Source organism: Pleurodeles waltl, chromosome 4_2 (assembly GCF_031143425.1).
Source record: "Pleurodeles waltl isolate 20211129_DDA chromosome 4_2, aPleWal1.hap1.20221129, whole genome shotgun sequence".
In the NCBI taxonomy this organism is placed as follows: Eukaryota; Metazoa; Chordata; class Amphibia; order Caudata; family Salamandridae; genus Pleurodeles; species Pleurodeles waltl.
The window spans coordinates 1,027,670,382-1,027,682,508 of NC_090443.1; the positions used below are offsets into that span (position 1 = coordinate 1,027,670,382).

A 12,127-nucleotide genomic window follows, 5' to 3' on the forward strand; every position below is an offset into this window, starting at 1 on the left:
TCCTCTTCTAGCCTACATATGTTGACCTGCCAACAAGAGACCTCAGTGGCAGTGCTGAGGCTTTTATGGTGTGTCATATGCCTATGTCTCAGACAGACTTGCCAATGCAGATCGTTTGGGGGGGGTCCTGGTACTGACTGGGCTCCTGCTGTGCTCATCAGTCCCATCACCATCATGCTCAGCAGATAGCAGAGAAGACTGCACCTGCATCAGAACCCCTGAGAGGCAGAAGGAGAAACAGCAATCCATGACTGACTTTGGATTCATAGGCATCAGTTCACTGGCTTCAGTGGTGGGCACAGGCATCACTTGCAGGCACCGGCCAGCCCACTAATTCCACCACAAGACTGGGTTTACAATAAACCCAGAACACAGCCATAGACTCTCAAATCAGTAACTCTGAACCAGGTCAAGCTAGAAATTAAAAATCAGGCCTGGCAAAAATGGTCAAATAAGCCTCACACTCCAGGAGGCTGTGACTAAGTTGTGGTCACGGATGATGGATGGGTCCTGCATCCCATCGGGCTCTGAAAGCCCACCTGGAAAATACTAGAATAGTGTAACAACCCATCTGGCCATGCTCTGAACCTGAAATCACCCAAAGCATGAACATCCCCACTCTTCCCCAGCTGTCCTCAGAAACTAGATAGTATTTATAGTGTTTCAGTCAGCCGCTGTTTCGGATTCCTTGTGACCAATCAAAGAGGAGCCCAGAAAGAAGCCCAGACCCTTGGATAGAATGCACTTTAATGCCAAGAGACAAGGCAGGGGGGAGTGCATGTCTTTAGTGGTCCCTCCAGGAGTGCGTCAGTGGAAGACGGGCTTCCAGGTACCAGTCCTTGACCAGTGGTCACGCCTCAACCTCTGAGAGGTGCCTGGTGAGTATACTGGGTGCTGGGATGCGAGGAAGAGGTGCCTGGGGAGTCTCCCCAAGGTCTGGTGTCTTAGGACCGCAAGAGGAGGCAAGTATAAGTTAGGATGAGGGTACCAGTACTCAGATGATAGGGGGAGCTCAGCCATGAAGCCCTGTTAGTGCAGGTGTGCCGAGACTTCAGGCTGAGGAAACAGTCCTGTCACCCACCCGGTAGAAGAAGGCGGCTGGCAGGGTCTGCTCTGGGACTGGTTTACTAGGCCGCAAAGACCAACTGTCCCAATGTGTAGAGGGAAACAAAGCCCCCCCTCCCTCTATCTACCTACCCCAGCATTTGCCCATTCGCTCTTCCATCTGTAAATGTGCCCCTGGCCATAACAACCTCACTTTCACAATACACAGGCCCCTTTCTGTTTCTATTGTTTACCACCACTCTGGGGCAGTTGCTTGAATGGAGGGGCAGAAGGGAGACTCAGGGAAAGGAAGGGGGGCAAGTGTACGGTCAATAGCAGGGTTCAGGCTGCAGGTCAAAGGCAATGCCCCGTTGTGTGATCGATGAAGGTGGGAGGGCTGGGTCAAGTGCAGGTTATCGGATGAGGGATGGCGTGAGGGCAAAGGTCAAACGTGTGATCAAGGGCAGAGTCAGGATCAACAAAAGGAATGAGGACGGGGCTAGGGGTAAGATGAAAGGCAGGGTTAGGCAAGGGGCTGAGGAAAGGGCCCAGTCCAAGGTAGGCTAGGATCACGGCTGGCGAAAGGTCGAGGGTAGGGAAGGCCCAAAGGTAGAGACGGACTAAGGGCCAGGGTCACGGCTGAGAATGGGGGCAGCTTTCAGGGGAAGCTCAGAGTGGAAATGAGGGCGGGGCAGGGACGTGGGTCCAGTTGAGGGGCAGTGTTGAGAGTTGGGCAGGGTAGAGGGCATGGCTGAGAGCGTGGACAGGGATGGAGGGGGTAGGGGAAAGTGAACAGGACAGACCTGGAGGGGTAGAGCTGGAGGGGTAAGGAGAGTGTACAGGACAGACCTGAAGTGAGTAAGGAGAGTGTACAGGACAGGGCTGGAGGGGGTAAGGAGAAGAGTGTACAGGGCTAAAGGGGTTAGGGAGAGTGTAGAGGACAGGGCTGGAGGGGGGCAAGGAGAGTGTACAGGGCTGGAGGTGGCAAGGAGAGTGTACAGGGCTGGAGGGGGTAAGGAGAGTGTACAGGGCTGGAGGGGGTAAGGAGAGTGTACAGGGCTGGAGGGGTAAGGAGAGTGTACAGGACAGGGCTGGAGGGGTAAGGAGAGTGTACAGGACAGGGCTGGAGGGGTAAGGAGAGTGTACAGGACTGGGCTGGAGGGGTAAGGAGAGTGTACAGCACAGGGCTGGAGGAGGCAAGGAGAGTACAGGGCTGGAGGGGTAAGGAGAGTGTACTGGACAGGGCAGGAGGGGATACTAAGAGTGTACAGGACAGAGCAGGAGGGGATACAGTGTACAGGACAGGGCTGGAGGGGTACGGAGAGTGTACAGGACAGGGTTGAAGTCAGGGACAGGGTTATCCTCAAACACTCACCAATGCCCAGCAGCACCAGGATGAAGGAGGCGATCACCACCTTCCGGTTCTTCTGGATCAAAGGGTGCAGGGTCCAACTGGAAGGAAGGAAGGAGGGTTAGAACCAAGAAAAAGAACAACTAAAAGAGAACATGTCCAAGAAGGTAAGAAGGGCCGGGTGTGAGTATCAAGGGGTGCGAACCCTACAAATACCACGGGAAGGCCTTTCAGGTGAGGGTCAGGCATAAACGTGTGTGTCATCAGGAGATGCTCAGAGGACCCCCAGGGTACAGGAGCAGCTTAGGGGAAAAGGAAGAGACAAGTCATTTGGGTATATCAGGTGCTATCAAATACCTCAATTTCCAGCACGAGCCTAAGCAAGCAACCTGCCTGCATTGCTTTCTCCATTCCACCCCTCACCAGAATCTTTCCAAATTCACTTCCCTAAATCCACTCAGAGCCTGGATGTGACTCACTGCTGGTCATGTGGTCAAACAGGAATTCGATGTCAGGACTGTTTGTTACTTCTCAAGCACAGCAGCCAATGAAAATAAACGTTTGCAAACTACATTATCCACTTTTATGTGTGACATCACAGCAGTAGCACCAATCACGGCACATCACACAGTATCCAAACAACAAGGCGCCAAAAACTGTCCTCTTTCTTTGCTGCTTCACACGGAAGGTAAATATTTTACCTCGTATGCTTTCATATTGTTCTATTTATGCTTATGTACCTATGATATAATCTACTGCAACTGTGACCTCGCACATTCCACTGTCTGGCCACATTAGCTCTTTCATGCACCCGAGGGGGTGCCGGGAGGCCGCGAGACAGCACGAGACAGCACGCATCCGCGCGAGGCCTGCAGCCCTCTTCCTGGCTCGCTACCTGCAAGCGCGCGCTTCGAGGCGCGGGCTCATTTCTCCGAGTTGAGGGCGAGCCCACGCCTGGACTCGGCAAGAGAGAGTCGGCTCCCGCTCTGATGGTATCGTGGTGGAGCTCACCTCTCCCCTGTGCCCGCTGCCTGGGCTGTAATCTGGCTTCGCACGAGGGGGGAAGAAAAAAAAAGGAGAAATTCCTTCAGTAAATCCTATAGGAATTTGTCTGTGCCTCTCTGACCGGTCTAATTTCTCTGGGTCTCCCACCCCCCTTTACACCAAATACGGAAGGGTCTGTTCCCCCTCCTATTCGGCTTTACTGTGGCCGACAGGCAGACCCCTGATGATGCCTCAGACCACCAGGAACAGGAGGACCTGCTCCTAGCAGAGGACCCAGTGGAAGCCCTCGATGCCTCAGTCACCCAGTCAGTCAACGGGGCCCTGGCGCTACAACCCATTGCCAGGCAGCTCAGAAGGTGAACCCTGACCGTCCCCGCCTATGGCCAGACTGCCCCCATGCCACTTCTGCCCCACAGAGACGAGCGCTCCCCTCCGCCTCCTGAATGGTCCCACGCAGCCCCAATGGTCCCACGCAGCCCCAATGGTCCCACGCAGCACCCATGGCCGTTGACTATCCCAGTCTTTGTCCAGAGACCAGGCTTACTCTGTGCAGCCTTCCACCCGCGCTCAAGCCCATCTCTTCCCCACCTCCAGATGACACCTCAGATGATTCACGTTCACCTCCCTCTGACTCAGACGATGACTCTTTCCGCCATCAGAAGCAAAGCCACTGCGCCTCCGACAACCAACAGCTTTCAAACCCTATATGTGAAGTCCCTGATCCACCGTCCTCATTGATATTTGACCCGGATGCTATCGTTCACCGTAGGTCATCAGACTGGACCCCCTACCCTCAGTATGTGACTACGCCCAGCCCAGACTCAGGAAGGCCTTGGACAAAGACGTTAGGAACTGCCTACGTTCTGAGTGTCCCCACCGAGATATCCCAGACAAAGTAGCACTGACACAGAACTGGACCCTAATCTGGCTACTTTTCTTAAATGGTCCTCCAAGGACCCTAAGAAGAGGGATCAAAAGATCATGGCGGTCCTGTCAGGACAAAGTCCACGACCTGGCAGGCCCCATATGTAAAACTTTAGACCTTGCAGTTGCTGCAAAAGAGTCCGGCTCTATGATTGACCCAGAGACCCCAGCAGGTTGGGCACTGCGTGCCTTATGCATATTAGGCAATGCTAACTGTCCAATCTCAATTGAGGGGAAGCTATCAATTCTGCTAAGAGTAGACCCCAAACTGGCAGAACTGGTCAACCCTGAACCAGGCCCTCTAGCCAATGGTCTATTATTTGGGGAGGAATTTGTCAAAGACCAAGGCAAATCTGTTCACAAGTTCACGGCCCTAGATGAGGCCCAAACCTCCCTAAACAAAGTTTTCCAGCAACTCCTTTATGCCAGGCCCGGCGGATATCGAGGGTGCCTGTCTGGCCGAACCTCTTCACCAAGACCTTAGGCAAGTTACACAATCCTCAAACAGGGAGTATATCTCCAAACCCAGAAATACCTTCTACCCCACCAGGGCTCGAGGAGGACATTTCCATTTCATCAGATGTGGCTTCGGCTCCCAAGGCAATTACAGTTCTGTCTCCTATTCTCAAGGTAAGCCTGATCAAACCCTTGTCAGTAGTACTGGGGGGCAGAACCAGAAATTGCCTCAACAACTGGCCTTTGTTGACCTCTGACCCATGGATCCTGGAGATGATAACTGGTTTCCAACTAGAATTCTTTGGGACCCCTCACCAAATATGTACGCCATAGCCGATCCATTTTTTCTGACTAGATCACTCCTTTATGCAACAAGAAATAGATCAACTCTTGTCCAAGGATGCGCTCTCTCCTTGCCAAGCAGCTCCATCGGGGTTTTGCAGCAACATATTTGTAGTAAGTAAGAAAGGAGGTAGCTCCCGCTTGGTAATCAATTTGAAAGAATTCAACAGCTGGATTCCTTATCGTCATTTCAAAATGGAGGTGATTCACCTCAGGGACATTCTAAGGGAGCGCGACTGGATGGTCTGCCTACCTCTCGATGTTCCCCCCTCACTGGAAATTCCTGCAATTCAGTTGGAAAAATCAATGCTTCCACTTCAAGGTCCTTCCCTTCGGTTTATCCTCCACCCCTTTGTGTTTCACCAAGGTTATATGCCCAGTGGTGGAGAAGCTTCGCTCCAGGGTGGTACATTTATTTGTCTATTTAGATAACATCCTCATCATGGCCGAATATGTCCAATCCCTTACGCAACATCTATAATGGACCATCCCATTTCTTCAGGACCTGGGCTTTCTGATCAACGCGAAGAAGTCTGATGTGACTCCTTCTTGTCGTATGGAATTCCTAGGATTACAGATCAACTCTTCTACTTCTCTTCTATCTCTTTCGGTCCAGAAGTTACACTCAGTTGCGAGGGAGATCTTCTCCACCCTCCGCAAGGACGGGATATCTCTCAGAATCCGAGGCAGGATAGTAGGCTTACTAGCTTCCGCCATACAAGCCATTTTCCTGGCTCCCTTACATTACAGAGCTCTTCAGGGCTTAAAAATCCATCACCTACAGAAAGACCTGGCATACTCAACGCTTATAGCCCTCACTCCCGAAACCCAGAACGAGCTACAGTGGTGTCTAGACCACATGTGTGCCCGGAACGGTAGAGCCATCTTCAGCTCCCGATCAGATGTCATTCTAGAAATTGATGCCAGCAGGTGAGGCTGGGATGGGAGGTGCAGCACCATTTCCACTGGCGGTCGTTGGTCTCGCGACGAAACCCTCCTTCACATAAACTGCTTGGAGCTGTTAGCAGGCTCTTTCGCTAAAAATACCTTAGCTCCACACTTCATCTGTTGCATACTACTTTGCATGAACAGCATTTCTGCGGTCTGTTATGTCACCAGGCTGGGGTCGGAGGTTAGGCAAAGTCCCTGGTTCTGGTGGACATAGCGAAAACCTTCTGGCAGTACTGTCTCCAGAACCACATTTCAGTTACACCGGAATTTCTTCCAGACCAACTCAATAACGTCGCCTATTGGATTTTGAGATATCTCAGGGACCACAGTGAATGGAAACTCCATCAGACTATCTTCCGGGCCCTTCAACTGCGATGAGGCCAATGTCACATAGACCTGTTTGCATCCTGTCTGTAACACCAACTGGATCGTTTCTTCTCATTGAGACCAGACCCCATGGCCATGGATGCCTTCCTGAAATGCTGGACCGGTCTGCTTCTTTATGTTTTTCCTCCATTCATAATAATCCTGAGAGTCGCATATGAAGCTCTATGCCAGAAAGCAGAACTGATACTGATCACTCCTGCATGGAGAGCTCAGCTCTGATTCCCAGTTCTGTTGGAGATGTCTTGGGATCTCCCAATTCAGATTCCATCAATTCCCAATCTCTTGCTGGACCCAAAGGATCTTCTGCATCGTCTTCTCATTCAGGACAGGCTACATCTCATGGCTTGGTGCATTGCCAGAAACGCCGGTTTGTGCCACACCTTTTGGAGCAATCTCTCACATTTATATCCGCTTCCTAGTCAGATTCCACTCATTAACGGTACGCCTCTGCCTGGCGCAAATGGGTGCGTTGGTGCAACACACGGAACCTGGATCTCTTGGGGGACCCCATTACTTCTGTGATTAACGTTCTGGCAGAAATGGCATCTGAGGGCTTAAGTTATTTTTCCGTCAACAATTATCACTCAGCCATATCGGCAGGTCACATTTCCATAGCCGCTGGAAAGCAGAGTCACGAGAGGTATTCGCTTATCCAACCCTCCTCAGCCATAGTATTCTCATTTATGGGATGTCAACATCAACGTAAAGTTTCTGCGGCCATGGCCCTGCAACTGTGATTTGTCCAGGAAGCAACTGTCTGCAAAATTGACTATGCTCCTATGACTTGTCTCCTGTAGAAGAGTCTCCGACGTTCGGCCCTAAGATATTTCAGACAGAGCCTATTCCCCTGAAGGTGTTACCTCTTCCATTTCCAGAAGAATGAAAACACTTTCTAGGCAGATTATTTATCCTAGCCTACTTGAAGATCCTAAGTTATACATTGTACACTGTTTAGTAGAGTACGAAGACTGTACTAGAACTACGCCAATATCCCAGAGGTTATCTCTTGATTGCTCTTCAGAAATCTTTCTACCAGATGTCTTCAGCTACTCTGGCCTGCTGGGTGAATTCGATTCTAGCAGAAGCAAGAGTTGATACTTCCAAGTTTGGTGCTCATTCAGCGAGAGGTGCCGTGGCCTTGAAATCATTTGTCCTGGAGTCTCAGCTGCAAGACATAACGAGAGCTGCAGACCGGTCCGCAGATTCTACACTCAAAACCTTTTATTATAAACCAATTTTAGATGTAGCTTCCATTGTGTTGTAACAGCTTTGAACAAGCATAATCCAAAGCCTCTGGTCCTAACAGAATAAAAAATGTTCTATCGTACACGCCAAGAATTTTCAATTCTATTGAGGACGTAGAGGCGAGGATTATCGCACCCATTTATTCTTTGTCTGATGAACCAATTACATTGATACACTTGTGATTTGTATATAACAATATGTTATATGATCATAATATTTACGTTCCCCCCCAATAATTAGGCATATAGTTTAAATGACCTTAACGTGTTACATCGGAGTGTTACAATGTTTTTTGTTCTGCTTTTCTTCTCAGTTTGGTATCAGAAGAAGGGGTATTTGAGACAAGCATCAGTTTATTTTCCAACTTCGGACCCTGCTAGCCCTCGAGTTCTGTTGGACAACATCGACTCCACGTCTTGTGATGCAGTGGTGAAAATGTTCTTGTTTGTTCAGAACATGGAATTTGAGAGTTGCTCATCCAAGGAGGAAAGAAAGATGATAGTTTTTGGCACCTTGATGTTCATATACTGTGTGATGTGCCATGAATGACGCTACTGTTATGATGTCACAAGTAAAAATTGTGGCTAATCTAGTCTGCAAAAATTAATTTTCATTGGCTGCTGTTCGAGAAGTTAATAAACAGCGAAGAAGGAGAAGCATAATCCTCGCCTCCGTGTCCTTAATAGAATTAAAAATTCTTGACGCGTACGCTAGAAAATATTTTAGTGGGTGGCATTGGTATTCTGCGGGAGAAGAGTAAACAGTGATTTGATGCAGATGGTGACACAAGTATAGTCCGGGTGGTGTTCAGTACAACAAAGCACCTCAGATACCACTCAGCGTTGCATGCTGATGTCACCTACATATGCAGGCGCCGCTCTGCTGCGTCCACCGTGCTGCACACAACCGCTCTCAAGAGGGTCAGTGTGTTGTGTGGTGCTTGGCAAATGCAGATTCCTTTGCGTCTCAGTGTTTACCCCTTCCCGATGTGGATTTGGATGTGAAGAGGCAAAATGCCATCACTCAAGATGACTAACACTTCAATAACCAAAGGGCTGTCCACTGGGCTGATTCAAAATATTACCCAGCGCCTCACTCTGTGTATGCTATCCTATGGAATGATCCAAAATGTAACTGGCACTCCGATGAACCAATGGCTGAAGGGGGCAGACCCACTGCCCCACTCTGCGTACGCTGTTCTATGGACTGATCCAAAATGTAACTGGCACTCCTATGAACCAATGGCTGAAGAGGACTGACCTAAAACACCTCTCTGCATTTTTTTTTACCCATCATAGGAGTTTGGAGAAAGCTAAAGCTGTCAAACCAGACCTAATTATTTATGGAGAAAAATCAAGAGTAAAAACCTTCTGGAAGGAAGTGTACTGTTAGACAGGATTAGGAGTAGAGTGGGGCACGAATCTTCAATTTATTAACAGAGCGCAACACTCATCTCCAGAGGGATATCACAGCGCCAGATCATACGCTACACTGCATCCGATCTCACAGCCAATTATGAAGGGAATAGCCAGGTCTTCAACTTTTTCCAAAACATGTGGTCCAAAATCAGGCGAATATCAATAGGCAAAGAATTCCAATGAATGGCAGCCAGAGGAGAGAAAAAAACACAGCCATCCTTTGTGGCTTTTTTAATGCGCTTAGCACTAACCAGCGCTAAGATAGCTGAGCGCAGTGCTCGTGTGGGCTAATGAAAAGCCAGTCGGCCATGCAGAATAGGCCCAGTGTCATATAATGCTTTGTGAGCATAACAGAACAGCTTAAATGGGGCTCTCTTGCTTACAAGCAGCCAATGAAGTGAACTTAGACAGCTGGAGGCTGAGCTTCTACAAATGAGTCCGGCTGCTGCATTTTGAATGGACTGTAAGCTCCTTCGATGTACAAAGAGCCTTTTATAATCAGATTTTAAAAAGTGGAATAGTCTCAAGTAGATTTAAGAAAGGCGAAGTAAATATGTGTCTTTGTGCTAGAGATGTGGCTGTCTAAAACACCAGCACCTGATAATACATACTTTGGTCAACTCTCAGGTTGCACTTTAAACAATGACAAAACTGGTGTTATTAGCTGGAACCAACCAGACCGCACATCTCATAATTAATGTCAAATATGCAGGTGTAAAACTAATAAAAGACTGTGCAAATCATCTTGGAGCCCAATATAAGTTTTCATTTAACATGAGTACTGAAATCGTGAACACTTAGGAACATTCTACACTATTTCTGATCAGAGTAATTTTTATTACTAAATGACAATTTTGCCAAAATGTGTGCACTCATTCCATGCCCTGCTTCTAAAGATGTTACTAGTTTTACAGATACCTTCCCACACTGCCTCAGTTGCTTGTATACAAATCTTCTACATTTGGCAACTTAGCCATCTTTAGTGTGTATGCGTAGATTTGTATAGCGCGGCTTATCACCTGTGAGGGTATCCAGGCGCTGTCCATGGGCACAGGGAGATTGAGTGATTTGCCCAGAATCACAGGCCATTGCGCCAACGCCGAGGCGCAAACCCAGTCCCCAGCTCCCAAGGGGGGTCGCTCTGACCGCTGCGCTACATCGTCTCCCTTTGTGCATGTTTTTCTTACTGGAACATACACGGGTTTCCTAAGCCCATGTTCAGGCTGGACGCACAGTGTTCATTTACAAAGAAGAGCTGTGTACCTATAGTATATCTACGTGGTGTTGGAAGTGTACCTACTATTATACACCAAACAGCTCCACAGTTTGTTGGCGCCATGTGGTGGTGGAAGGGGTGTAATGCAGCTGAGGACAAACCAGGACTACACAGGAAAAGAAAATGAACTGTGTTTGGAAGGACTTTAAAGGGAGTCTGCAGAGAAGGAAATATTTTTTTCCAGGGTACTCAGACTTAAGGGACAGATTTAGATTTCAGCGGACGGGTTACTCTGTCGCAACAGTTATCCCGTCCAACGAAATATAAATCCCATTATTTCCTACGGGATTTACATTTCGGTAGATGGAATATCTGTCACCGTTGTGACGAAGTTACCCCTCTGCCAAAATCTAAATCAAGCCCCAAGTCCAGCACTGCCTCCCAGTGATTCTCCAAGTCTTTTCACACTTTACACTATCCCGGAGACTTTAATTAATCCTACCCTTATCCCCACTTTAGAGTGCCCTGGTGATTAACTCAGTGACTGCCCCTCAAGGACTCACCTGAAGCACTCCCTGTAGGAGTGCTGAGTGGTGTTACTCATTGTGCTGAAGGACCACTGCGAGCTGCGGGTGGAGAGCCTGCTCACGTCTCTGTGGGGGAGAAAAGGGAATGTTACACAAAATATAGGATTACAGGCCCCAGCGCGCACACTACCATACACAGAGGTGGACTCCCATGACCCCAAAACTATTTACCACCAGAGACAGGTGTCTGATCTGGGGACCCCCACCTTTACACTTCACAACAGAAAGTTTACCAATGGAGGTGTCCCTAACATTTCACACTAGAGACAGAAACAGAGCCCCATTCTCAGGACCCCTTAGGTTTTCATACACCCCAAGAAAGGGAACTGGTCAGAGACCCCTGCCCTTTCTCATAACACAGTGCTCTTTGGAGCCTCATGTTCTGCTGGGTCCTCTGAAGGGGCCCTTGGGCTTCCATGTGTCTGAGAACCTTCCTGCGGTTACCTGTAAGCTAATCTGTGCAGTCTCTGCAGGGGGGGCCTACATCACAACCAGGCCCCCGTTCACTGTGAAGTTTAGGGGCTGCACCAAATGTTGCTTTAGGGAACAATCATTTTGCATGTCAACCAGGGAAGTCATTTAGGACTTGCCCGGGGTTGCAGTTCCGACCCCCTGGCTTGCCCCTTGTGACTTCTGGCATCAGAGGTGGCAAAATCAGTGCCAGTAACACATGGGCAGCTCATCATTATGGACATCGGTTGGAGTTAAAATCTTCTTGTTTTTGTGTCTTTTTTCATTACACTGAAATTTAAAAACAGTATATCATTCACTATCAGTGTAATAGAAAATGGAGTACAAGTAGTTAGACTATGACTCTCCCTGGCAGCAGATAAGTAAAAAAATCCTCTAAAATGTATGTAGTGCGCATGCAGGCAGGTCAGAGTGTGTATGTGAGAATGTGTGATCGTGTGTCCATGTCTAAGTTGTGTGTGAGTAAATGTAAAGGTCAAATGGTGTGTGATGTCACTTCCGCTAGCCCTGGCCTTTTGGTAAATTAACGTTCCTGATTTCACCAACGCCTCTCTCTCTGCACTGTCTTGTTGCATTCCTCTCTATACCCTTAAAAACTTTACTGTGCAGCCTGGGAGTCAAGGCCAGTGGTGCAATATGGCACTGTACGCTGCTGCTTCAGAGCGCCATCTCAAATCTGAGGCTATGTTAAAACATATAAACATATATATATATATATATGTGTGTATGT

At 48.6% G+C, this 12,127-nt stretch overlaps 1 protein-coding gene across 1 annotated transcript in view; it reads right to left on the reverse strand.

Moving 5' to 3' along the window:
• The window catches only part of TMEM134 (transmembrane protein 134), a 75,283-nt gene that overhangs the window by 14,366 nt on the left and 48,790 nt on the right, over positions 1-12,127 (reverse strand). Inside the window, exons 3-4 of the mRNA XM_069232920.1 lie at positions 10,903-10,992; positions 2,420-2,496 (exon numbers count right to left, since the gene is read on the reverse strand). Of these exons, the coding sequence (XP_069089021.1) occupies positions 2,420-2,496; positions 10,903-10,992 (167 nt within the window). The remainder of the gene's footprint in view (positions 1-2,419; positions 2,497-10,902; positions 10,993-12,127) is intronic.